General features: G+C 47.0%; 1 protein-coding gene and 1 long non-coding RNA gene across 5 annotated transcripts; one reads left to right on the forward strand and one right to left on the reverse strand.

Annotated features, from left to right (window-relative positions):
- Window positions 1-1070: 1070 nt before the first annotated feature.
- Window positions 1071-2089, reverse strand: LOC128329496 (uncharacterized). Its single transcript, XR_008309683.1, has 2 exons — window positions 1840-2089; window positions 1071-1734 (listed from the first exon to the last, which is right to left on the reverse strand). It is a non-coding gene; the product is annotated as an uncharacterized LOC128329496 (long non-coding RNA).
- SRRM2 (serine/arginine repetitive matrix 2) lies at window positions 1623-26807 on the forward strand. 4 transcript variants are annotated; one of them, XM_053260832.1, is made up of 15 exons: window positions 1623-2098; window positions 3790-4065; window positions 5439-5543; window positions 5686-5865; window positions 10024-10101; window positions 10258-10320; window positions 10407-10433; window positions 12172-12222; window positions 12306-12395; window positions 12511-12703; window positions 14363-19275; window positions 22346-22609; window positions 23597-23722; window positions 23866-23982; window positions 25723-26807. In XM_053260832.1, exons 2-15 carry the CDS (start codon window positions 3827-3829, stop codon window positions 25730-25732), a joined length of 6456 nt encoding a protein of 2151 aa, XP_053116807.1. In that variant the 5' UTR covers window positions 1623-2098; window positions 3790-3826; the 3' UTR covers window positions 25733-26807. The 4 variants fall into 4 exon arrangements, with proteins under 4 accessions (XP_053116807.1, XP_053116808.1, XP_053116805.1 ...); XM_053260833.1 differs by having other exon boundaries at window positions 1623-2084; XM_053260830.1 differs by having other exon boundaries at window positions 2045-2183.

The following is a 26807-nucleotide window of genomic DNA, read 5'->3' on the forward strand; positions in this document are numbered from 1 at the left end:
GTGTTTCCCCCTATGGCGCTGCTTCCAAAACCTCTGTTGCATGGAGGTTGCATACCCTCTTGCCGGCCCGGTCAGTGTCATACCAGAAGTGGCAGGTGCCCATGCACCCGCCAGTTCTGGTATGATGCTGACCGGGGTGGGAAAAGGGTATACAGCCCCCACCGTAACAGTGGTTCTGGAAGCAGTGCCGGAGGGGGAAATGTGGTGGAGGAGGTAAGGGCACCCTCTCCACTACTTAAAGCAACCATCACACACACCTTTGAACTGGCTTGGCGGTCGGTGAATAGAGCGCCAAGCTGGTTCGTGCACACCTCTGCTAGATAACACACTTCTGGGGTTTGTATGTGCTGTTCTTGGTTCTTGCCTATGGCTGCCATAGAACTTGGAAAATTTTGTAATAAAAGGTAGCATAAATGTGGAATCTTCTGTATGTAAAGCACATTTTCTACCACTGGGTTACAGTTCCACTCATTCCCACAAATAGAATCTTAATCTTTAAATAAATAATAAATAAAATACAGTCCCACTCACTCCCACAAATAAATAAAATGGCAAAGCAAGCTTGCATGGGTGATTTACTGCAAACAAAAGAACGACTGGTTTTAAGCTACAGTCCCAATTGATTTAAGTTACATCCAAACCACTGGTTTTAAGCTACAGAACTTGGGAACTTTTGTTACAGAAGTACAGAAGTGTAGTAAATCAAGTTTGTGTGGGTGAGTTACTGCAGAAAAATATAGGTACTACTATTGGTTTTAAGATGAAGTCTCTGTTTGTGATTGTACTTTTCATGCTAATCCTTCTACCTTTTTACTTAGAATAGCAAATGGTGGTTTATGGCAGAGGATACTAATACTGGGGGCGGGGGCTCTGGATGCTATTTTAACTTGAGCGGATTTTGTTTATTTGTCGGAGTGAGTGGAACTGTAACCCAGTGGTATAAAACGTGCTTTACGTACAGAAGATTCCAGGTCGTGGAGAGCTGCAGCCAATCAATGTAAACAATACTGAGTTGGACGAACTAATGGTCCGATTCAGTTTAAGGTAGCTTCATATAATCCATTCCAATCTAGATTAAAAACTGTATTTCCCAGCAAATACTCGGTTATTTGTATCTGATGCACCATGGGCAATATAGTGTTTAAAAAACGTTTGAGTTCTACTCTACATCAAGCTCTACACACTAAGCTACAGAGTATACATTAACAAAATGGCAGATGTTCACGTGACAGAAATATAAATATCATAAATCCAACAGCCTTCACGACATTTGCAATGCTATAAAGACGAAAAAAAATAAATCCAACATTTCCCATTCAGCTTTATAGGAAAGTTCCTCTTTGGAATACAACTCAGAACTCTCCGCCTTTTCTCTTTCCCTGAAATACAAGGGGGGAAATCTCTTCATCCTCAGCTCGCAATACTTCTTGGGAGTTGTAGTCCGCCTGTAAAACAGCCCTCACCCATAGTCGTGCCGCGAAGAGAGCTACTGAACTACACCGACCAGCGTACTTCGCGAGCCACATAAGTGGGACGTAAAACGCAACGTACATCTCCCCCCGCCCAAGGAATTCTCGCGAGGTTTGTTGTTGGTCTCGATAGCCCACCCCCTCCAACTCCAATTTGGCAGCGCGCAGTGGCTGACGGGAAAGATCTTTTTCGCTTTTTTCCTCCCTGGCTGGTTTCCTCTCGGTTTAACTCGTATTTCGGGAGTTGCGTAGAGTATCGATCCGACTGTTGTGACAAAAGAAAGAGAAAGAAGAAAAGAGAAAGGAAATACAAATAGAGGGGGAGGGGGTTACTCCTCGCCTCAAGACACCCAGCTCTATACCCTCTCACCAGAGCGCTTTAGAAAATGGCGGCCGACCTTCGCGCTGCTCGTGGGGCTTGTCGGGTCTCGTAGTCTTTTTCCTCTCCTTGCCCTATCAGTATCAAGGGCCCGGCCGCCAGAGAGAGGACTACGTTTCCCATGCTTCCCCGCGCGCAGCCTGGGACAGACGGGAGCGAATTGGACGAGCGCGGGGGCGGTTCCAGCTTCCCTCCCCCCCTCGCCTGCGCCGCGGCGGCTGGGGCTGCTGCGTCGGGTGAGGGAGCGCGAGTGAGTGGCGCAGGCAGACGGAGCGGCCTCCCCTGGGCGGCGAGAGGGGGGAGAGAGAGAGGGCCCGTTGGGTGGCCGCTGGAAGGTGGGGCAAGACGGGCCTCAGGGGTCAGGCACACGCAGTGGGGCGGGCCGGGCCAGGCCAGGCTGAGGGGGAGGAAGAGGAAGGCTGCCTTGTGGGCACGGGGAGGGGGCAGCCGGCGAGGCCTCCCCTCAGGGCGGGAGGGAATCTCGGACTTGGTGCCGAGGGGCTTTATCGGGCCTCGAGCCTAAGGTTTAAAAAGGACCTCTGTGCGCGGCGGGGAAGGCCTAGTTGGGAGGAGGGGCTTGAAACGGCGGCTGGTGAGTGCCCAGGCTTTAGGTAGGTGGGTGGTTCCTCTCTTGAGGGGAGAGGCGCTTTGCGGGGGGGGGGGGGCGGGGGGTTGTAGCCAGGGAGATGATCTGAGGAAGGGGTCTGGGGATCAGTGGGGAGGCTGTAGCCCCATAGAAGATATAGCGGGGAGAAGGAGGGTTTAAAACCTTCAAGGCCCAGGGGGCTTGTAGCTGTGTACTAGGGTGTATATTTGAGGGGGGTTGCGTGGGTCTAATGCTGGGCTTTGTATTCAGGGGGTATGTTGTGTTTAATATTCAGTCCTTTTAAGGATATGGCCTAATGGGGAGGTTTTACCCACATGTGCAGCACCTGATCCTGGGCATGTTTGCTTGGAAGTGAGCAAACCTAGCGCACTTGGCGCCCAGGTTAAGTGTGCATAGGAGTTGCAATCCTAGTTGGGAAGGGTGGTTTGAGATTGTTGGGGGAGAGCAGAAGGCTAGACCTTAGAGAGACGGTGCTGTGTGCTGGAGGGCTTCAGTAGAGTGGCGGACATAATTGGTCATTTGCCTCATGGGCTTAGGTCAGGTAAAGCCAAGAGCAAGTGGTGGAATTCTGGGGACTGAGGCAAACATGACTGGCAGAAAACCAGGTTTCTGGGAGACAGCTGAAGGTGCTTGGGGGTGGGGGAAAGGGTTGTGACAGGGTTTTGTTGGAGAGCATGTACTTTGAGGGTCATCAGATCTTAATTAGAACCAGGAGACGCAAGGTAGTTTTGGGTGAAGTAAAGTGTTGTGGAGGAAGTATGGGACAGGGGAAGTATAGTTAAGCGATAGTAGGAGATGGGACAGTTTTCTAGGGGTGGAATGGTCATGGTTGGAAGTGAGGTGTCTTTAGTGGGAAGAGAAACTTGAGAGATACAGGTGACAAGAATATATTTATTAAGGAATAACACTGAAGATGCAGATCAGGGAAGCATCACTACCTGGGGCCAGTGTTCCCTCTAACAGGGATTCCCGTATATTGTGGACTACAACTCCCATAATCCCCAAGCACAAGCCATTGCAGATGGGGATTCTGGGAGTTGTAGTCAACAACATCTGGAAATCCCTGTTAGAGGGAACACTGCCTGGAGCTGAGAAGAAAGAAAAATTGGTGTGTCTTAGTGGTGGGTTTGCATGTAGGCTGGAGTAGTTAATGGGAAGGGAGCTGTGGCTCTTGACCTCTAGAACTTGTTCCTCCCATTTGCCTATAATTTAATTCTTGATTGTGGGGAGTTTGAGGAAGGTGGCTCCCATTTTAAGTATATGCAAAAGTTGGCAATTGTCAGCTTTTCTCTTTGCTCTTTCTGCTAGTCTTCCCTACCTGTGCTTCTGTTTAGATATTGGAGGCACCAGCGGTGCTAACCTGGAAGCGCCATGTACAATGGGATAGGACTCCCCACTCCCCGGGGCAGCGGCACCAACGGCTACGTGCAGCGCAACCTGTCAGCTGTGCGTCATAAGAAGGATCGCACCGACTACAAGTCGGAAGAGGAGCTGAAAAAGCTGGAGTCGTCCCTGGTCAAGAAACCCAACCAGGATATCCTGGACCACGAGCGAAAGCGGAAGGTGGAGCTGAAATGCTTAGAGCTGGCTGAACTCATGGAAGAGCAAGGGTAGGTTGCAGGGTGATGAGGAAGATATTCTGTGGGTTGGTAAGTCTATAAAGGAAATAGAGCTTGGTGGCTGTTGAGAATGGATGTGGCTGGTCACAGTTTGTGGGAGAAAATGGTGCACCTGTACTGGGAATATGATGGGGGCTGGGATTGCCTTAACTAGGGATGTGCATGGAACCAGCGGGGGGTAGTTTGAAGGTGGTGGGGGGATACCTTTAAGGACTGGAGAGGGGGCACTCACCCCCTACTGCTCCCCCCCCACTGGCACTGCAGTTTAAAAGAGTCTGGCGGGGCGGCAGCATGCCTCCCCATTGCCTCCTCGAACTGGAAGTGACTGGGAGTATCTGGCGTGCATGCACATGCTGGGTAGTTGCATTCACTTCTGGCTCAAGGAGGCAACTGGGTGGCGGGGAGGTACACTGCAGCCCTCTTTTAAACAGCAGTGCTGGTGAGGGAAATGCGGGGTGTGTGTGTGAGTGCACCCTTCCCATTCCTTAAAGATCCCCCCTCATTTTCGAACTGGTCGAACTGCCAGTCTTTTGAACCTGTAAAAGGGCCTCTGAAGAGGTTCGTGCACATCCCTAGCCTTAACTCAGAATTTCTGTTTTCATCTGTTGGTCACCCTGGTTTCTCCAAAGGGTTTAGGTTAGATGGTCTCAGTGGTTCTGCTCTATTAGTAGACTGAAGCTTTTAGGTTTCTCAGATACACACTGTATGTAGAAGCATGATGTTGTGGCATTGGCTGCATGCCCTTGTCAATGCTGAGTTGACACAAACTCAGTTGGTTTCAAATGGGTCTAGCTCAGGAGCCCCGTATAAACAAATGCTTCAAATATAAATATATTTTGGGTTTTTATGGGAACAGTTTACATTTTTTGCCAAACATACAAAGTGGACTTCCATACATTTAATAGGATTTTCAGCAGTTTCTTGGGGATTGTAAGAAATCACATTTGGAAAGTTAAGTCTGACAGATTCCATGAATGAAAGCAGTTTTCAGCTGCAGTGACAAAATCTCTTGCAGTAGTAACAATAATGCTTACCATTGTATAGCACTTTCAAATTTGTAGATTGTTTGCTTAAACTAAATGAAACATTAGTTTTACCTTTGTCTTGTAGATGAATTTCTTAAATAATCGGCTTGGTTAAGGTGACTTTATTCATGGCAGAGGCAACATTTAACCTGAGGACTTCTAGTTTACATTTGAGTCATGGCTGCTGTCCTAAACTATGTAAACTTAGTGAGATCTTTGATCTCTTGTCATTCATGTTCCTTGGAAGCATTGTGTACTGTTGCATTAGAGAAAGGATACTTTGTATGTAGGGCCCATCTGGTAAGCCTCCTAAATTCTGCTCTGGTGTGTACAACCTAGGTATGGAGAAGGGGAGATCCAGGAGAAAGTAGCAACTTTTCGGATGATGCTTCTGGAGAAAGATGTAGCATTGGTCAAGGAGGGAGAACAGCAGCAGAAGCCGACGTAAGTAATAAGGCATATCAATGGATACCCATCTCTTTTCCATCGCTTGCAGGGCCTGTTCCTCTTATTCTTCAGTCCTCACCTTTAGGCCCCCTTTGCTCCTCCTATAGCACCTCTATAGATTGCTTCTGTTTTTCACCAGTGTCACAGAGACGCATCAATTGGCTGAGGCCAATGAGAAAAAGAATGAGAGACTCCGAGCTGCATTTGGGATTAGTGACAGCTATGTGGATGGCAGCTCTTTTGACCCCAACCGCAGGGCCAAGGAAGCAGCAACAGCTGCAGCGGCCAAGCAGCAGCAGGACCAACAGAAGCAGTACAGGTATGTTTCTCAATAATTTATAGTCCACTCTTTAACTTTGGGGTGATGTACAATAAAAAAAACTATTACAGTAAGACATAGTAAACATAAATGAAAGCACAGAAATCAATAGTTATAAAACCCAAGAGAACTATAAAAACATACAGTGTTTGGGGGGCCTTGCTGAGGAAATGAGGGAACAGGCATGCCTTTGTCTGCCTCAGTAAAAATAATTGGTTAAGCTCCTTTTGCTTTCTGTAGATGAGGAGAGAATTCCTTTTTTTATTTTTAAGACAAAATTCTTGCATTAAAACAGCACAACTGTTTATTAGATTGCATTTGTATCCCACCTTTACTGCAAGGAGTTCAGTTGTTACCTCCTTCCGCCATTATTTTCATAACGACTGTGTGAGGTAGGTTAGCCTGAGAGACTGTGACTGGTCTAATGTCATCTAGTGGTTTGTCGGGTGGTGGGCCGGTTTGATCCTGATGCACCTCCAGGGGGCTGCACATAGCCATGTGCTGCCTTCTGTCACCTTGCACCCACCTTACACTACCTTCCATTTCACTCCTCCCTCCCTTGCCCTGCCACTTAAATTAGCTAAATACACTACTTTTTCACCAGAATATGCTTGGGGGGAAATTTAAATAATTTGTTGGTAGTTTTTTGAATAAATTCTGAATATCATAATTCCTGTGACCTACAGATACCAAATTCTGCATACACAACCCTGCCAATGAAATTAGCTGAATGCACTACTTTTTGCACCCAAATATGATCAGGGAAAAATTATTTTTGGTATTTTTAGAATAAATTCTGAATATAACCATAATATTTTAACTACTGTTCTCAACAGATTTTTAATACTGAATAATCAGATCAATAATTCCAAAGCAACTTCATGCCTCAAGAAAAGCAAACTTCTCCTCCCCTTTCCCTCCACTCACCCTTCTTTCTTCCTCCTCTTGCTCTCATTCTCTTCCGTTCTTCCTCACCTCCTCCCTCCCTTTCCCAGAGAAAAAACTTCTCATGCTGTCTTCTTATTTTGTCCTCGTCTTCCTCCTCCCTCGTTATCTCCTCTCTTCTGAGCTAGTGCTTTGCACACTGAAAAGCCCACCATGGTGGAGGAGAGTGGCAGCAGCAGAGGGAGCAACTTATCGGTTTCCGCTGTGATGCACAGGGTTGAGGGGGAGAGAAATACTGGGGGTGGGGAGGGGGCTCATCCAGCCTGCGGGCCAGCAGTTTGACACCTCAGTGGGTTTCATGGCTGAGCGAAGATTTGAACCTGGGACTTCTCAGTTCTAATCCAGGGCTCGACAATTTCCAGGCACCAGCTTTTCATGGCACCTGGTAATTTAAGTGTGGTACCTAATCCAGACAAAGGACCGATGTGAGGAGGACTGAGCAAGCAGAGCAGGGACAAGTTGTTCCCTCCTGATTGCATCAGTCCATTGCCTGAGCTAGATGGACACAACCAGGAGAGGAGGGAGCAACCCACCCCTGCCTTGTTAGCTCACTCCTCCTGGTCACATCTGTCTGTCTTAGCCATATGGGGGATAGAGGTAGCCAGGAGGAGAAGTCTGCACCCCTTTAGAGCATAAGGCATTGCTGGGGGCAAGCAGCAAGTCCAAGCCTCCCCCCCCCCCCCGAATGGAGCAGAAAGCAGTCTGGCTCCTAAATTTTTGGACTGGCTTTTAGAGTGAAAGAAAATTTGTTGAATCCTGTTCTAATCCAACACTAATCAGTAAACATTTGCCCTCAGTCAAAATCAGGGTGGATTATACCTCATCTAAGAATTGTAAAACTTTCTTTTTGATGTTCTTCACATGCTCTAGATAAGAATCAACCTTGATAAGGTTAAGTGCCCTTTGGTGTTTTATCTACCTCCTCCTTATGATACTGATAATTGGAGTTTTTACTAATATGGATATTGACAACCCCTATTGCATATATTTATTTAACATATTTTTATACCGCCCAAAACTTGTGTCTTTGGGTGGTTTACAACAAAGCAAAAACAGAAAAAGTTAAAACATTACAACAACTCAATTTTTTAAAAATAGTGTTAAAACTTTTAAAACAACATTTAATTAAAAGCCTGGATCAACAGATGCGTCTTTAGGGACTTTTAAAAAGTTGTCAGAGATGTGGAGGCTCTTTTTCAGCAGGGAGTGTGTTCCAAAGCCTTGGGGCAGCAGCGAAGGCCTATCCTCGAGCATTGCACGTTAACTGAAAGTACTATGCACTTATGGCGCTAGGGATCAATGAGACCCAACAAAATGCTGTCATAATTCTGTAATCCATTGATGATTAGACCAGAACTTGTTCCTTCTGTGTTTTGTGGGGAAAGAGCATAGAAGCTAAATATACAAGATCTTTTCTAGATTCATGACAGACCACATTCTCTCTCTCCTCAATATCTCTAGGGTTGCCCCAGGGTTCTGGAACGCGCTCCTAAATGAAATCAGAATCTTCCCTCTCTAGCTGTGTTTAAGCGATTTTTGAAAATGCAATTATTTTATCAGGTTTTTTATAATACGTTAAAGTTTTATTGATAGTTCTTTTAATTTGTTTGTATGATTTAAGGTTTTAATTGTTATGTTTTAATTTGTAAATCTCCCAGAGATTTGTATATGGTGCAGTATATATATAAATACAAGAAACAATAAGTATTTCTACAATCGGTTTTGGTGCAAATACTACTCCAAGGAGACTACAAATGTACTGTATCAATCTGGTGTTACTAACAGGTACCTCGAGTTACATAAACACTTAAAAAACCTGTGGGTTGCATTAAGCATGACACCAACTGCACTGTAAAAAATAACAAAGGCAGCACTAGAGCAGGGATTCTCAACGTTGGGTCCTCAGATGTTATTGGACTTCAACTCCCATAATCCCCAACCAGAGGCCACTGGGGCTGGGATTATGGGAGTTGAAGTCCAATAACATCTGGGGACCCAACGTTGAGAATCCCTGCACTAGAGTACATATCACTGCACAGTTTTACTGGAATTACTTACATAGCAAAGATATGTGTTCAGCCTCCATGCTACTTTTCCACAAGACATGGAAGGAATAGCTTCTGGTGTTAGGACAGCATTTTGTGGGGTCCTTTTGACTCCAAGCACCTTATGTGCATAGTACTTTCCCATGTAGTAAATTGGGGTTGTCCATACTCCAATATTTGTATTAATAAAAACTGCAATTTTAGACAATATTGCGAGGTAGGTGAATAAAACATCACAGGGCACTGAACCTCATTAAGACTGATCGTGACCTGGAGTTGCAGAACACTGAACAGTTCTATTTTTTTCTTAAGTGGGGACCCCAATTTTGACCAAGGGTTAAAGAAATACTATTTCAGGGTGCTAAGATCACATCAGAAGAGGCCATTGTATATCCAGCTTGTATTCTCTTATTTATTGAATTGGTGCTCTCTACACCTACAAAGATTAGAATAGTTCAGACAGTGGTTTTCCCCATGACACTCTATGGATGTGAAAGCTGGACTTTGAAGAAGCAAGATAGAAAAAGCATTGATGCTTTTGAACTTTGGTGCTGGAGAAGACTTTTGAGGATACCACGGACAGTCAGGAAAACAAACAAATGGATCATAGAACAAATCAATCCAGAATTTTCACTCGAGGCACAAATGACCAGGCTCAAACTATCATACTTTGGACATACTGTGTGAAGACCCAGCTCCCTTGAGAAATCCATTATGCTGGGGAAGGTTGAAGGAAAGAGAAGAAGGGGACGACCAGCACCAGCAGCAAAGTGGATGGATTCGATCACCACAGCAATGAATGCACCACTGAGAGATCTTAAAGGCCAAGTTGAAGACAGATTATCCTGGAGATAATCTATCTATGTGGTCGCTAAGAGTTGACACCGACTTGACAGCACTTAATCAATCAATCACACTTGGTTAATAGGCTGTATTTTTGGCAGTTTTCGGAAGGATTGTTAATTTAACTTCTTGGTTGCTTTCTTTCATGCTCATAGAATTGTTCTGTGCTTTTTTTTTTTTTTTAAGGCTAGGAAATAATTCTTACCTCTCACCTTAACTGTTTGAGGATTTTGGGGGAGTATACCTGGAGTAAATAAAGAAATGGGCTTCTTTTAGGATCCTGTTCGGGGAGTTGTCCCTTAACCATCTGTCTCTGTTTCCTCAGTCTTGTCCGAGAGTCCAGCAGCTCCCGCTCACCATCCCCAAAACAGAAAAAGAAGAAGAAGAAGAAGGACAGAGGCAGGTGGGTGGGCGGGCTGAGGCTTTTGAGTTCCTCTGCAGGTCTAAGATGGGTTAGAGGGAGAAGAGTTGTTTGATTTGAGTGCAAAGAAACTTGGACTCACAGGTCTAATTTAGTCTCTTTGAAACATACGTGTCCCTTCTTGCTCATTCCTTCAAGGTCTGAGAGCAGATCACCTTCTCGGAGAGAGAGGAAGAAAAGCTCAAAGAAAAAGAAACACAGGTAAGGCTTCTGTGTATGGTTTCCAACTTCTCATGTCTGGCAAGAGGTTGCAGCATATAAGACTCTGTTTCTGCTTTTCCTTGTAGATCTGAATCAAAGAAAAGGAAGCACAGGTGAGTCTTAGTTAACTGCTTTTGAGTGCTTTTGTTGTACCAGAGTGGCAGACAGTGCTTGCTTCCATTTATGTTCATAATTACTATTTTATTATTGTTTGTTATTTGTTTGTTTGATTGATTTCTATACCGCCCTTCCAAAAATGGCTCAGGTGGTTTACACAGAGAAATAATAAATAAATAAGATGGATCCCTGTCCCCAAAGGGCTCACAATCTAAAAAGAAACATAATACAGACACCAGCAACAGTCCCTGGAGGTACTCTGCTGGGGGTGGATAGGGCCAGTTACTCTCCCCTTGCTAAATAAAGAGGATCACCATGTTAAAAGGTGCCTCTTTGCCAAGTTAGCAGGGGTTATTTTCATAATTACTCTTCATAATTACTCTTTGAAGAATTCTCTCTTGGACTAAAACAATGTGTGGAGAATATACGCTTATTATTGTATAAGTTTGGTCAGCTAAGACTCGATTTTGAGGGCCAAGTTTGAGCTGGTAAATTCTTTTATTTGCCTGGTCAGCTAAGAGGAGCTAAGCTGCCTGTGAATGGTCCAGAGGTTTTTCACCTTCATCTATTTGCCTGGTACAAACACTGTCTTCTTGTAAGCCTGGTGTGATAGCTTGACATCTCACACCTGAAGAATCCTATTTCCTCTGATTCTCTCTCCCCTCCCCCCCTCCCCAAAGTTTTCTGTCTCTAAGAGGGAGTTGGAGCTTTTTTTAGTTGATTCACTTCCTTGAGAAGAGTGATGTTCTTGGAAGGACTTTAAAAAAATAGTCTTAAGCTTTGAAGAAGCAAAGACCATCTGACTATACCATAGCAATGTATAGGTTTTTGCTCATTTTACCTTTTTGAATTTCTTTGTTTTTTTCATGCTTATCTTTAATTTACCTATAAACTTTGATGTTTTCCCTCAATAACCTTTATACTGTTTTTTAAAAAATTATAATTGGTCTGTGCTTGAAGGTGGGTTTCACACTTGATCCTATTTACCCACATTGGGCTCATTCTACTAAGGGTTTTTAGCGGCTTTCCTATTTCAAAAGGAATTTCTTGATTAGTATTCTTTTGAGTTTTTTTAACATGAGGTTTCCTTACTTCCTTCTCAAGAGTGGGGTAGAGGCAGCTTGTCTGGGTACAGGGAGATCATTTTGGGGTGCTCTTGAAGGCCAGTTACACACCTCTTGAGGCCCAAGATCTCAATGGTGAGTTTTATTATCCCAAGGATACTTAGTGAGCTGTTCCATTGAATCTGGTATTCCTACAGCTAAACATTGCATTGTCAGTTATGGTATGCCAGAGTTTGACAAATCCCTGGTGCCAGGGAGCCATGGCACCTAGAAGTTTAACTGTGGCACCTAGATTAGGATATTCAGAGGTAGAATTTAGGTAGAGTTCTTTAATAAAATCTTGATTTGTCCCAGGCAGCCCTGTTTCTGTTCTAAATTTACTTGTAAAGGGGATAAAGAGAAGCCATCTCCCCCGCCCCCCATAATGTCCATCACAAAATGCAGGAATTGTCAAGTGACCATGGCTCTTGCATTTTTGGGCTAGCTGCTAGAAAAAAATAAAATTAGTCAAGGCCTGTGCTATGCTGACCTCCCAGTTGTGGATTGGGGATTATGTCTTCCTGGTTGGGGATGTCCTATAATGGATGCTAGAGGGATTGAGGTGAAGACATTGGCGTTGCATACATTTCTTCTGTTTCCTGAATATTTCAAAATAAACTTCTTTTCCCAGGTCTCCAAGTCCTAAGAGTAAACACAAATCCAAGGAAAAGAAACGGAAGAGGTAAAAATCATGATTCTTCAAACTTCTCCTTGCTTGAAATTGATATTTTGCACCCCTTCTATTAATGTTTCTGTCTCTTTTAGGTCCACCAGTGAGTCCGCATCTCAGAAAGGCCACCGAGATCGCTCTTCCTCCCCAGATGGTTCTTCCTCCTCCAGTGCTTCCCGTAGCAGGTATGGTTTTGATCAGGGAGTCGAGTTGGGATTCTTATAATTGGATTTCTGACCTGGGCAAAGTCTTGTGGACAGACATGGCTTCTGGCCTTTGATTATCACCTGTCCTCTGCAGGTCACGCAGCATCACAACCCAGAAACGGGCCCCTGCCAGACGGCAAAGCAAATCCCCTTCAGTGTCTTCACGGAAGGCAGGAGAAACTGAGGCGATTCTGAAGAACCCGACAGATAGAGAACGTTCATCTTCTACTGAGCCTGCCCGGCGGGGCAGGAGCACAAGTCCTCGAGAGAGCAGAGAAAAGCGGGAGGTAAGAATTAACCTAGAATAGCGTAAGCTGTAGTGACCTAGAACAGTGTTAGCTTAACTCTAGATCGGGGTGCACAACTCAAATGCCCTGGTGGGCTGAAACCAACTGTGACTTGGTTCATGGGGGCCGGGGTCAATTTTTAGGGTGCTCTTTATTAAAGTAACACTTAATATCAATCAGTTAAATAAATAAAATTAAAGTGAAATTAATTAAAATGAATTTAATCAAAATTTAACTTTTGAAGTTCTGGCAGGCCATGATTAAGTTAAATTAAAATAAATTTAATTAAAATTCATTCTAATAAAATAAATACAATACAATCTGTACAAAATACATAATGATAAAATGCATTGCTCTTCCTTTCCACCTCTGCCAAATCATCCCACTTAACATGGAGCACTTGTAAGGAAAAAAATTAGAAGTTTTTCCTCTTAATTTTTGATAAAAAGATTACACTTTGATCCTTCACAACACAGGGTTTTATGAGAGGGAGAAAGAGAAGGGAGAGGGGGAACGAAAGAGGGAAAGAATGGGGCAGGCTTGGCTTGACGAGAGGGGGTTGGAGATGGTGCAGGCTCTTAAAAGAGGGAGAGTGGGGGAAAGAAAGAGGGAAAAGATAGCACAGTCTTGACGAGGGGATGGGAAAGGACTCTGGGGTGGGGTTGAACTGCCCCAAAGTCACCCCCTTAACTGCAGGCAAAGCCCTGCTGTTGATGTCTTGCTGACTCAGAGAGCCCGTTCTTGCCACGCGAGCTGGCAGGGAAACAGCCCAGAAGGGGAGTAATTGTGGAGAAGAGTTGGAGGGAATGGGCAGCAAGTATATATTCAATGGGGTTTGCTTTCTCCTTGAACATTACTTCTCTCTGGCAGCTCCGACATGGCTTGCTTCTTCCTCCCCACTTCCCCAGCAGCTCTTGGCCTATCGGAGCCCCCCATGTGGCTTGGGAGTTTCCCCCGCCCGCTCACTTTTCAGGCAGCTTTTAGCTGCCCTTGCCTCCCCACCCCTGCAGCTTGCCTCCTGAGCCCTCCAAATGGTTCAGGAGCTTTCCTCTGCCCGCTCACTTTTCAGGCAGCTATTGGCTGCCCTTGTCTCTGGAGCCCTACTTGTGGCTTGCTTCTCCCCCCACCTCCCAAGCCCTCCACATGGCTCAGAAGCTTCCCCCACCTGCTTGCTTCTCTGGCAGCCCTTGCTTCCCGAGCCCTCCACATGGCTTGCTTCCCCGCTCGCTTCTCTACTTATCTCCCAAGCGCCTTGGCTGCTGCCGGAGCAGAAGCTTGCTGGAAATAAGGGCTCATTTAGAGCACGCATGCACTCTGTATCTCCTTCAAGGCACATGCATGCTCTCATTTCCAGGAGGTCGAGGCGCTCAGGAGGTAAGTAGAGAATCGAGTGGGAAAGCGAGCCATGTGGAGGGCTCAAGAAGCAAGGGCAGCTGAAAGCTGCTGGAGAAGCGGGTGGGCGGGGGAAAGTGATCCCTGTGGAGGGCCTGGGAGGTAAGTAGTGGGCCAAAGGCTTCGGAAGCAAGTGGTGGGCCAGGAAAAAAGGCCTCACAGGCCAAATGTTGTACAGGCCTGCTCTAGATAAACTAGTATAGTTGGAAGAGAGTAACCTTGGAATCTGGGTTTTTGTTGTAATGGTTATTTTCCCCTTCTATTCAGAAAACCATGTCTAAGCATTCTCCAGTACATGAGACCCGCCACCGCTCCACCACGCCTATTTCTCCTGCTAGAGAGAAAGATAGAGACAAGGAGAAGTCTGCTCGCCGTGGGAGTCGGAAATCCACCCCATCATTTGAGCGAGAGTCACAGTTGAAGCATTGCTCCCCGGTGCCCAAAGATGCATCTCGGGAAAGAAGCTTGGGACACAAGCATTCTTCTTCTAAAGAGAGCAGATCTTCTACCCTTGCCTCCCCGTCCCCTAAGAAGCCATCAGAGGATCGTAATGGGACCCTTCCACCATCCAAGGCTAAGGCATCCCCTGAACAGAGGCAGCAGCTGGCAGCTCCCTCATCTTCTCCTGCTTCTAAGGCTATTGAGACCAAGTTGAGGAAGTCCTCTCAGGATGGCTCTCCATCCCAACGCTCCCGTTCTCCTTCGGAGAGTGGTAGTTGCTCCTCCTCTTCCTCCTCTTCCTCCTCTCCTTCCCCAGCAATCAAGCCAGTCCTGGCTTCTCGTAGCTCTTCCCCTGAGCCCCCAAAAAGGCAAGATAAGGCCTCCACACAGAGAGACAGGTCTAGCTCTTCCCCTGAAGTCTCCCGCTCTGGGCAAAAACAGTCTGCCAAGGTCCCATCTCGGCGTGAGCGATCAGGCACCCCTCCAGCCAAGAGCATCAAGTCAAGGACCAGTCGAAGGGAGAAATCTCTTTCCCAAACACCTGTTGCTCGCAGAGGTAGATCTCGGTCCCGTACCCCACCAAAGAGGGGCAGATCACGTACCCCTTTGAGGAGGGGAAGGTCTCGCTCTGCTCAGAGACGTGCCCGATCTCGTTCACGCACCCCTCTGAGAAGAGCCCGTTCTCGCAGCCCTCAGTGGCGAGGCCGGTCAAGAACACCCCAGCGATGGGGCAGGTCACGGTCACGCACTCCCCCTAGATGGGGTCGGTCTCGTACCCCTCAGAGGCGTGGCTGGTCCCGCTCTAGAACTCCCCAAAGGCATGGTTGGTCTAGAAGCAGAAATAGTGGGAGATGGGGAAGGTCAAGAACACCACCAAGAAGGGGTAGGTCGCGCTCAAGAACCCCACCAAGGAGAGGCAGATCTAGATCTAGAACTCCTAGACGAGGGAGGTCTAGAACCAGAACCCCTCCCAGGAGAGGGAGGTCTAGAACCAGAACCCCTCCCAGGAGAGGGAGGTCAAGTTCTTCACCAAGGAGAGAGAAATCCTTAATTTCTGGTAGGCGAAGCAGATCTGTGTCTTCTCCAGAACAGAAGGCATCCAGAATTTCCTCAAGGAGGAGCCGATCTAACTCCTCCCCCAAAATGAGAGAGAGGTCCAGAAAACCATTGAGACGTAGTCCATCTGGTTCATCTCCTGAAACAAGATGCAGATTACGAGCATCTCCAAGGCGCAGTCGATCTGGATCACTTCCAAAGATTAAAAAGAAATCCCAGTTATCTCCCAGAAGTCGTTCAGGCTCATCTCCGAGGTCAAGGAAGAAGAAATCAAGAACGCCCCCACGGCGCAGTCGCTCTAGTTCTTCTCCAAGGCCAAAAAAGAAATCCAGATTATCTCCAAGGCGAAGCAGGTCTGGTTCTTCTCCAGCACCAAAGAAGAAGTCGAGGTCACCTGCCAGGCGCAGCCAATCTGGAACGCCTCCAGCACTAAAAAATAAATCCAGAATGTCTCCAAGAAGCAGATCTGGCTCATCTCCAAGACTCATAAAGAAATCTGAGGTTTCTTCCGTAGTTGAAGAGAAATCTAAAATGCCTTCTAGAAGAAGTCGCTCTGGTTCATCACCAGCATTGAGAAGGAAATCTGAATCTCCTGTAAGATGTAGCAGGTCTGGGTCTTCTCCAGATCTAGAGGACAGTTCACCGAGCAGGCAAGACAAAAATTCTCCAGAACTGAAAACAAAGTCAAAGTCATCTTCAAGATCTCCAGGGTTGAAGAAGAAATTGAGGTCACCGCCAAAGCGAAGCCCATCTGGTTCATCTCAGTCATCAACAAAGGAAAACTCACTGTCACCTCCAAGACGAGCAGCCTCTCCAGAATCCAAGTCCACACCTCCATTGCAGCGAAGCAGATCTGGGAAATCTCTAGCAGTGAAAGAAAAACCTAGGTCACCACTCCTAAGACAGAGTAGATCTGGATCACCTCCACCGTTGAGAGAGAAGTCTGTCTCCCCTCCAAGGCGAACTGCATCTGGATTTTCCTCAGAACTGAAGACAAAATCGGTTTCACCACTAGAGAAATGCAAAACTGACTCTTCTCTGGAGTCGAAGAGATCCAGATCACCACCAAGGCGGAGCCGATCTGGTTCCTCTCCATTGATCAAAGAGCAATCTAGATCACCTCCCAGAAGCAAATCCAGATATTCTCCTGATACAAAGAAGTCCACATCACCTTTGAGGCAAGTCAAGTCTGGACTCTCTCCTTCAGCAGTGAAAGAGAAGTCTAGGTCACCTACCAGAAGTGGATCCAGATCGTCTCCTGAAATAAATGGCAAATCTAAATCTCCTCCAAAGCAAAATAAATCCCAAGAAATTAAGGTAAAATCTGGATCACCTGCAAGGCACAACAAATCTGGTTCCTTGGCAGTAATGGAGAGATCAGTATCACCATGCCAGAAGAGTAAGTCAACTTCATCTCTCTTTGAGAAAGAGAAATCAAAATCACCCTCAAGGCAAGGCCAGCCTGGGTCATCACCAGTACTTAAACAGTCAGAGATTCCTCCTAGACGAAGTAGATCTGGATCTTCTTCCTCATCATCATCTTCATCGTCGTCCTCTTCATCATCCTCTTCCTCTTCTTCCTCATCTTCTCCTGAGGAAGATAAATCTCGATCACCCCCAAGATTAAGCCGCTCTGCTACATTGTCAGTCAACAAATGCAAATCTGTATCATCTCCAGTGCACAGCAGGTCAGATTCCTCTCCAGAACCAGAGATCAGCATACCTGCAGCTGTTGCAAAGCACAATAGAGTTGGAGCTTCTCCAGAAGCAAGAGAGACTCCCAGAGTTTTGGGGATTGGGCCTAGGTCACCTCTGGAGAAGAAAGAAGCACCCAGAGATGCAACTCAGAGGAGCAGATCAGGTTCAAATTCTGGGATTAGAGAGAAGCCAAGAACATGCCGCAGTGAAAGCAGTTCAGAGTCTTCCCCAGAACAGGAAAATAAATCTGTAAGCAGGTCTGTGTCACCTCCAAGACCTACAGTGAAGTCAAGAACGCCTCCAAGACGCAGAACCTCAAGGTCACCACCTAGGCCAAGAGCAAGATCCAGAACTCCACCAAAGCGTGGCAGGTCGGGGTCACCACCAAGACCCAGAATGAAGTCCAGAACTCCTCCAAGGCGCCGCAGGTCAGGATCATCTCCAAGACCCAGAGTGAAATCCAGAACTCCTCCAAGGCGCCGCAGGTCAGGATCATCCCCGAGACCTAGAGTGAAGTCCAGAACTCCACCAAGGCGCCGCAGATCTGGATCATCTCCAAGAGTCAGAGTGAGATCTAGAACTCCACCACGGCGACGGAGGTCTGGATCATCCCCACGATCCAGAGATAAATCTAGAACACCAGTTACAAGAAGGCGAAGATCCATTTCACCACGTAGTCCTAGACGGAAATCTAGAACACCCCTGAGGTGTGGAAGGTCCAGATCACACTCTAGGCAGAACACCAGAACACATCTAGATAGGTTCGAGTCATCATCCCACCGTGACAGACTTCGAACCTCTTTCCGACGGGGAAGGTCTGGCTCCACCTCATGGAGGAGTCGCTCCCGTTCACTTTCCAGGAGACGAGAGAAGTCAAGGGGCTCATTACGGAGGGAAAGGTCCATCTCCTCTCCAGGCCGTAGTCGCTCACGGTCCCCTTCATGTCAGGACAAATCCCGCTTCCCTTGGAAGGCCGAGCCCTCTGTTTCCTCACCATGCAGAGGTCATTCCCGATCACCAGCACGGAGAGAGATGGTGAGGTTGTCCCCACAGCGGTCTGCCACTAGTCGGAATGCATCCCGTTCACCTCCTAGGTTAGATGCTTCCCGTACAACAGCAGCCTACAAAGGCTCTGGGTCCAGAGTGTCTCCTGACTTCCGGTCATCCCCTGTGAGGAAGCATTCCAGGTCACGCTCCCGGGAAATCTGCGCCTCTCCAGGAAGGAAATCCCGCTCCCCTCCAGTTCTGGAGAAGTATTCCAAGTCTGATATCCAGGAGAAACCAGCAGCCTCCTCCCTTTGGCACAGCAAAAGTAACACTGCCGCTCCTAAAACCCCAACTCCACCTCACGAGGACTCTCCTAAATTGCAGAAGACTCTGCCTCCTCCATCCATGCTACAGGAATCGCCTGCAGTATTGAAGAACGGTGGTTCTGTGACCCTCCGAGACAGCCCAGGAGACAGGAGTCAGGCCTTGCACCCTGCCATAGTCAGGGATGAGACAAGTGCTGGTGCTCCTTTGTCATCAGGGAGAAGCAGTTCCCATTCTGGATCCCCTCCTCCTCCTGCTAAAGCTAGGTCGTCGTCCTCCTCCTCCGCTTCCTCTAGCCCCTTGCCAGCCTTGGTTTCTGTGCTAGCCCAGCCCCCCAAAGAGGAGGAGTTGGCTTCTGAAGGAAAAGCAGCAGACAGGCCTGAAGCTCGCCTCCCCACCCTTGAGGCTGAGCTGCAGTTGGCTTCCATTGCCACTGAGGAAAACAGCAAGAGCTGCTGTCCCACAGCCCCACAACTGGCCCTCCCCTCCCCACCATCCTCTGCCCCTTTGAAGATGAAGAGAAGTTCATCCGCTTCATCCACCACTTCGTCGTCATCCTCGTCCTCTTCGTCATCGTCATCCTCGTCCTCTTCTGATTCTGAATCCAGCTCATCGGAGTCCAGCCCCCATGATCAGCCAGCAAAGGACCTTGAGGCTGAGATTGTACTGAAACAGTAAGAGCCTGTCTTCCTTGCTTCCTCCCCTAATTGCTAGTAATCATTGTGTGTATCTTGCTTAGATGAAGCCTTTAGTATCTTGCATCTGGTCTCCAGTACTTGGTCATCTGTGCTGCTACTGTGTTATCCCATCAGTCTGGTTTCATGTCATTCCTCCACCCCTCAAAAGTGGTGTCTTGTGGCACCTTAAAGACTAAAGTATGGTGGTGTAAGCTTTAGTAGACCAGAGTCCACTTCATCAGGTACACACAATCATGGGTTCCCAAACTCCCCAGATATTGTTGGACTACAGTTCTCATCATCTCCAGCCACAGTGGCGAAGGTAATTGTGACTGGGGATGATGGGAGTTGTAGTCCAACAACATCTGAGAACCAGCATCTGAGAAATCTTGCACTAATTCTACCCTAAATTAGTGTTGCTCATTCAGTAATGAAGGCCCTGAATTGCCTACAAAGCTCAGGTGCATACAAGAGAAGCACTGTAATCATTCCCAGCAACAGTAGTTGGTGATAATAGTCTTGGTGGCTTTGTTGTTCTGCAGTCATGGAGAAAAATTTGTCTCGATTGAAGTCCTAAACAAATAGCAAAGCTTAGACTGTTGATAGTTTCTGCTGCAGTAAATGGTCTTCATCATGTCACTTATCTTGTATTCATTCTGAGCTTTACATAGAAATGTCACATATGGCTCTCTTGCATTTGGGGTGGTATAAAAATGTGTTAAATAAATGGGCGATATTAAAATGTGTTAAATAAATTTCATGGCCACATGACCCCATGGTTTTCACTAACCCCCCCCCCCCCCCGAGCCATGCAGTGTGTTCGCTAACAGGGAATCCCAGATTTTATTTAGTTTATTTATTTTTGCACTTTATATTTGCTCTCCTGCTCTTTCTTGGAGGAGGAGTGGTGTACATGGTTATTTGTATCCTCACAACAACTCTGTGAGGTAGGTTAGGCTGAGAGATACATGACTGGCCCAGAGTCACCCAGTGACTTTCATGGTTGAATGGGGATTCGAACTCAGATCTTCCCAGTCCTAGTCCAATACTCTAACCACTATGCTGTGCTGTAGGAGTGTGCATGGACTGGTCCGGGGCCATACAAAAGGCCTCCGGACCGGTTTGGCGGGGGTGGGGAGTGTGTCTTTAAGGGGGGGATAGTACTCCCCCCCCCCCGCTGCTCTTCCCCCTCCGGCGCTGGACTTTCCAAAAACGTTCTTGGGGTGGTAGAGTTCCTCCCTGCCGCCCCTGTTGTTGTCTTCAAAGAGTTAACAAGTAGAAAAAGCTGGCACCACGCATGTCTCCGCTGCTGGCATGTGTGGCGGCAACAGGCTCGTGCGCGCTGCGAAGGGCGCGTTTTTGGAAAGTCCCGCGCTGGAGGGGGAAGAGCGGCGGTGGGGGGGGGAAGTACTACTCCCCCTTAAAGACACACTCCCCCCAGTCCCGGACCATGCCTCCGTGGTTCCATGCACATCCCTACTGTGCTGTAAGTTGTAGTCAACAACATCTGTGATTCCCTGTTAGAGGGAATGCTGGAGCCATGTGTAGGTATTTTCCGGTTGCAGACAGCATTTGATCTTTAAGGTGCTGCAAGATACTTCTTTGTGTATGCTGTAATTCATGGGATGTTGATTGAGTAATTTGGCCTTGCATACATATATTTAATATCTCTGTCTGTGTTCCAGTTAAATAGCCGCTGCAGAGGCAATTGGATCGAGACTGTGGAGGGAGGAGGGGGTGCTTAACCCTTACCTACTGTAATTTTCTCAGTGAAAATTATATCCCTTGAAGCTACTATTAGCCCTGGAAGGGAAGCTTCTGTTGGTGCTAACAGAAGCTTCTCTTCTGGGGCTATTAACTGAGCAAAATAAAAAATATTCAAACACACAGGGACAAACATCATGCTTAATGTATCACATAGTAAGGCCCCAATATTTCTACTGTGTCCCTCTGTCCCAATCAGTTGTAAATGCTAGTGCTGGCCCTTGTCCACCAGAGGCCGTCCTTGTTCCACTTTACGAAATACTTGTGGTAGGCAATCTGTGAAGTTGGGCTCTGTGCTTCCTGTATTAGGCCTGAGAGAGGAAGGAACCCTTGGTGATTCACGAGGAAGTGTGAGCGGGAAGTCCATATTTGTTTAATGTGTTGTGAATGTTAAGATATTGTTAAAATTAATAAAAATTTAATTTAAAAAAAAAGAGAGAGAGAGAAAGGAACCCCACTCAACCGAAGCACTCCCTAATGAAACTGGATGCTGGGCTTGAGTATGTAGCTAAACAAATGGAATCATCTGCTGAAGCTTATATATATCCTAATCCTGGTTCCAAGATTCATGTTCCTGGTATTTTTGGACTTTGGGGGCAGGGTTTGAGGTGGCAGAGCAATGAAATGGATGGGAAAAGCTGGGGATGGGATAGAGGCTGGACAGCAGATGCCCGTCAAAATACCATTTAAGTCTTCAGCAGAGGTGCTCTTTTACTGGAGAGGCTGCCACTTTAGCTCTTGATGTTGTTGCTACACTGAGAAAGATCTAGAGCAGGGCTGCATGGCTCTGGTCCTCTTGCTGCTGCACTAACCCCCATCCCCAGCTATAGTGGCCAGTAGGAATGATGGGAGTTGTAATCCAGCAGCTGAAAGGCTGAAGTTGTGCAGCCCTTCTCTAGAGACTCCCACTTGCCTGGGTTGCGCAGCATCCTGCTTAGTAACTTTGCAAGTGACACATGGCCCTCGGAGAGGTGCAGTTGCTTCCACGGCTGCCAACCATGATATAGCAGCAAGTCCATGTGGGTGGGGAATTTTAGATGTTCTCTGACTGGTGTGGGAGGAGTAGCAATCATGCTGCTAAAAGAAATCTAAAGGATCTAGGCAATTAGTTGCTCAGTCTCTTCCTGTGTACAATATGACTTGAAATTCTGAGCTTTTATAAAAAACAAACAAACAAAAAAACCCCACAATCATGGAGATTCTCGGGATACCCTGTTCTGTTCGTTGTAATATAGCCATCCTATGTGCATGTGCTTGATAACGTATGTTCTTTTTAAATTTTCTGCCACCCCTACCTCTCCAGGCCACCAAGCCCAGTGCAGAAGGAGGGTAACCGTGAGGAGAGGCCTCTGGAATTGGGCAAGCGTAAGCAACGTTCTCGGAGTTCCAGCAGTTCCAGCAGCAGCTCTTCCTCCTCTTCTTCCTCCTCTTCCTCTTCATCATCATCCTCTTCCTCAGCCTCTTCATCGTCATCGTCATCGTCGTCCTCCACCTCATCACCGAAGACTGGACCCCAGGCACAGGTTAAGGTGGCCACCAAAAAGAAGCCGTCACCAGAGCAAAGAAAGTGAGTATAGGCACTCCCCGAGTTACAAACACTCAAACAAAGCGCCATAAGATAGTACATTAAGCAAGTCCCCAACTTACAAACACCAACCTGCACATACACCCAAGTTGTTGCTCTTGGGAACAAACATTGATTCTGAGTTATGAACATCTGACTTACAAGCAAATTTCTGGAACACAACCAGTTTGTAAGTTGGGGACTTCCTGTATTTGGTTCTTGGTGAAGAGCTGGGCTCTGCGGCTGGGAATCAGTGCCATTCTCTATGGCAGTGGCTTTCCAAGCGTGGGATTGGCCTGCCACCCTGAGGGCTATAGTGCACCTGATGCTCAGCTGCTGGTACTGCATTCCCAGTGAGCGTGCAACACCTTAAAGAGGATGTGGAAGCTGAGGGGCTATCAGCCTCTAAGATGGAAACTCTGGAAGCTTGATGGTGGTTGGGATAGTGGGTGTCAGTTGTGCAACAAGACCCTACTAAGGAGGCTACAAATATGCTTTTAAAAAAGACTGAAGTTTTGAATGACAACCCAAATTATTTGCTAAGAGAAGCTGGGCTTTGCAACCTGTAAAATATCCATATGTGACACTTTGCTTGCTTTGCGTAATCTCCATAGTAGCCACAGAGGGGCATGGAGCCCTGCCAACACTGAAGCCCTGGCTGCTCACAGTTTTCTTGGCCCCTGCCAAATTCTGACTTTTGTGAGCTCACCAGGCATTGCCCACACAGAGGCAATGAGGCCCATCTTTGCAGCTATAAGAACTAGATGTGTCTTTTTAAGAATGAGGGGTGTTGCTGAGCTCTGCACTCAGTATTGGTTTCTGAGCTTGTGAAGTGCACACAGCCCTGTCTGCACCCTTTTCTATTATTCAGCAATTATAGGAGAGTGTACATGTGTGATAGTCTTTCTTTCCCCATTGCCGGAGGAGCCTTACAAGAGTACGGTGAATGTCATTCTAACTCTGTCCCCTTCTCCTTTCCCTTGTTTCCAGGTCCCGCAGTCCCCGGAAACCTATCGATTCCTTGCGTGATTCACGCTCCCTCAGCTACTCCCCAGCAGAACGACGTCGGGTTTCCCCTCCCCCTCAGCCTCCTTCAGCTCTGAGGGACCGACGCAGGTAGGTATCAATCTGAGGTCACTTTTTTTTTAGTGGGGAGCAGGAGTTGGTATGTGGTTCTTACAGATGAGGCGGGGAAAAGGTTGAGATGATTTTGTGGCCAAAGACTCAGGTCGGCTTTATGCCTCCATTTTCTTTTCTAGGGACAGGTCCAGGGACAGATCCTTACAGAGAAACAGACGAAGCATCAGCAGGTCCCCAGGACGGAAACGGCGACGCAATTCCCCCAGCCCCCGAGCCACCCGCCGCAGAACTTCAAGGTAGTGTGTGTGCGACATGGTGATTTAAATTAAATTGTAAGCCCTTTGGGGACAGGGAGCCATCTTATTTATCACTACTACTTCTAATTCCATCTTATTTACTTACTTATAAATAAATAAGATACAAATCATTGTAAATCATGTATGTAAAATCATTTATATTTTGTTGGAAAGCGGTATATAAATATTTGTTGGAGTAGTAGTAAAACCTTTGTGTCTTTTCTTTCTGATGCATATTTGAGGTGGCTTATTTCTTAATAATATGATACATGGTAAAAAGTAATAATTCAACCAGGAACCAGGACTGAGTTAGCAGCTCAGTTATAACCTAGTAGTACCCAAAGGCTGACAGGTATAGATCTGACTTTCCTGCTTTCCTAAAAGCACAGTGTCTGCCACTGCCCTTAGAGAGACTAAGTGTGGGTCTTTGGGCAGAGCATTCCATAATGGCAGAAAAGGTTGTGTTCCATGTTCCTCCTGATCTCCGAGATCTAGGAGGCTCCTCACAGCTCTGTGTAATCCTCTTGATTGTTTCTCCTCTCAAGTGAAGGAGATACTGAGCAAGGTTCCCTTTGATGTCAGTGTTGTGGACCTTCTGACTTTCCTGAATGGATGGTAGGCAGTTCCAAAGCCAAATAATTTCTGTCGTGTCAGTAGTGCATGGAGGGGCCTATAAGAAGCAGAGCCCCTACCTCTCCAGCGACGGCTGGGGCAGTGCATGGGAAGTGCTGGTGGGCAGGCTAGTAACATTAGGAACATAGGAAGCTGCCATATACTGAGTCAGACCATTGGTCCATCTAGCTCAGTATGGGCTACACAGACTGGCAGTGGCTTCTCCCAGGTTGCAGGCAGGAATCTCTCTCAGCCCTGTCTTGGAGAAGCCAGGGAGGGAACTTGGAACCTTCTGCTCTTCCCAGAGTGGCTCCATCCCCTGAGGGGAATATCTTGCAGTGCTCACACATCAAGTCTCCCATTCAGATGCAACCAGGGCAGACCCTGCTTAGCTTTGGGGACAAGTCATGGTTGCTACCACAAGACCAGCTCTCCTCTCCCAAGGAAGCTGCCTTCTACTTAGTCAGCCCCTTGAACCATTGAGCTCATATAGTCGACACTGACTGAGCTGTCGCTCTCTGACACTTCAGGCAGGAGTCTTTCCCAGCCCTCCCTGGAGATGCCAGGGATTGAACCTGGGACCTTCTGCATGTAAGCAGATGCTCTGCCACTGAGCTACAGCTGCATCCCTGTGTGATGGATAGTCACCCATTCAAATGCAGACCAAGGTGAACCCTGCTTAACAAAGGGGACAGCTCATGCTCACTACCACAAGACCAGCCGAATTCCATAATAATAACACACCCATACAAGGGTAGTCCTTGCGAGCACTTTCCATGGTACCCACGTGATGATGCAAATTATTGGGCTTTGACACCCTTGAAGTACAGGCCTGATAGATAACTTCATTGGGCTGTCCAAGCCTCTACGGTCAGCATTGTGAACCTCTCTGTCTTTCTCTCCCATATGTATCCCATCAGTATGGCCCCAGTCCCAGTTGCCGTGTTTCCTTAAGATGATGTCCATGTGTGTGCACGCATAATTTTTATAAAGGTGATGACTCCAGGTGTGCCAGCACATGGCACAGGTAACATTCCCCTGGGGCTGGCAGGTCAGGTTGCTAGACTTCCCTGTTCCATGGAGCTAGCCCTGTGTGTTAACTCTTTTCTCCCATTCTCTTTTTTCCAGGTCCCCCTAAGCCTTTTGGAAGGTCTGGAAAGCCCGTTCCCTTGCAACCATAGACTGCGCCACCCCAGCCTCCCACAGTGCTGTCCCAGGTGGGAGCCCCGTCTCTTGATGCCCACTGGAAACCAGTGTGTTGCGCATGCGGGGGGGGCCTCTTCATTTGCCATTGGCTTTTTATTCTCATTAGTTTTTTCCTTCACTGTCCCTGTCTTTATTGCCCATCATTTGTCGGCAGCTACATTCCCCTCCTCCCTGGACATCTCTGCTCAGCACTCACCAGGATCCGCCACCTCTGCGCTCCTCCTTCTCTTCAACAGTTGGTGATGTTCATTTTTATTTTTTTCTCCTGTGAGCGTTTTTTCTGTGCGTTTTACAGCTAAAATCTTTACTTCTGTGTTTTGAGAGAGGGGTCTCCTTTTTTGTTGATTTAGACATAAAAGGTTTAAAAAATAATAAAACACAAAAGGGTTGGGGGGTGGGGGGTAGGGAGATATGTGAGCTAATCTGTTTGATTTAGTGTTTCTCAGGCACCCCTCTCTGAAGAAGGTGGAGGGTTGTAGGAAAAAACTGATGGTGTGCATGATAGCATTGGAGTTCAGTGTGGGAGCTTTTGCCATTCAGCAGCTCTCCCTCCATTGCCCACTGTTTCAGAACATCCCCTAAATGGCAAGCTAGCTTTCTGGTGAGAAAGGAGGATCTTTCTTTTGGCAGCATGCCACAGCTGGGTTGATTTTCGATGCTGGCAAAATTGAGGGTTGGACCACTTCCTCCCTCCCGCCCCGCCCACAACAAACAGATTTTAATATGTGATGCTCTTTTTCCTTTTTATCTCTCCCTCAAAGCAGACCCTTTAATATTGATCAGCTGAGCCAGGTCAGGAGGGGTCGGGATGGGGACTGGAATGGGAGCGGTCAGGCATTTTATGGGGGAAAGTGATGGAGATTTGCTGGAATGAAGCCGAGAAACCCTAAATCAGGGAGGGATGGGAACAGAAGTTTCTTCATATTTCTTAAAAGCATTTAATTTTTTTTGATATGTACAGCAAGGAGATTTTTTCTGTCAAATAAAAAACTTAAGAAATGCAGAAA

This window comes from Hemicordylus capensis, chromosome 6, assembly GCF_027244095.1.
Source record: "Hemicordylus capensis ecotype Gifberg chromosome 6, rHemCap1.1.pri, whole genome shotgun sequence".
Classification (NCBI taxonomy): Eukaryota; Metazoa; Chordata; class Lepidosauria; order Squamata; family Cordylidae; genus Hemicordylus; species Hemicordylus capensis.

Coding starts and splice junctions, on each gene's coding strand:
- SRRM2 (XM_053260832.1), top strand. CDS start 3,827: ATGTACAATGGGATAGGACTCCCCACTCCCCGGGGCAGCGGCACCAAC. Junction 5,866..10,023: donor GACCAACAGAAGCAGTACAG/GTATGTTTCTCA, acceptor CTGTTTCCTCAG/TCTTGTCCGAGAGTCCAGCA. Junction 10,434..12,171: donor TCAAAGAAAAGGAAGCACAG/GTGAGTCTTAGT, acceptor TTCTTTTCCCAG/GTCTCCAAGTCCTAAGAGTA.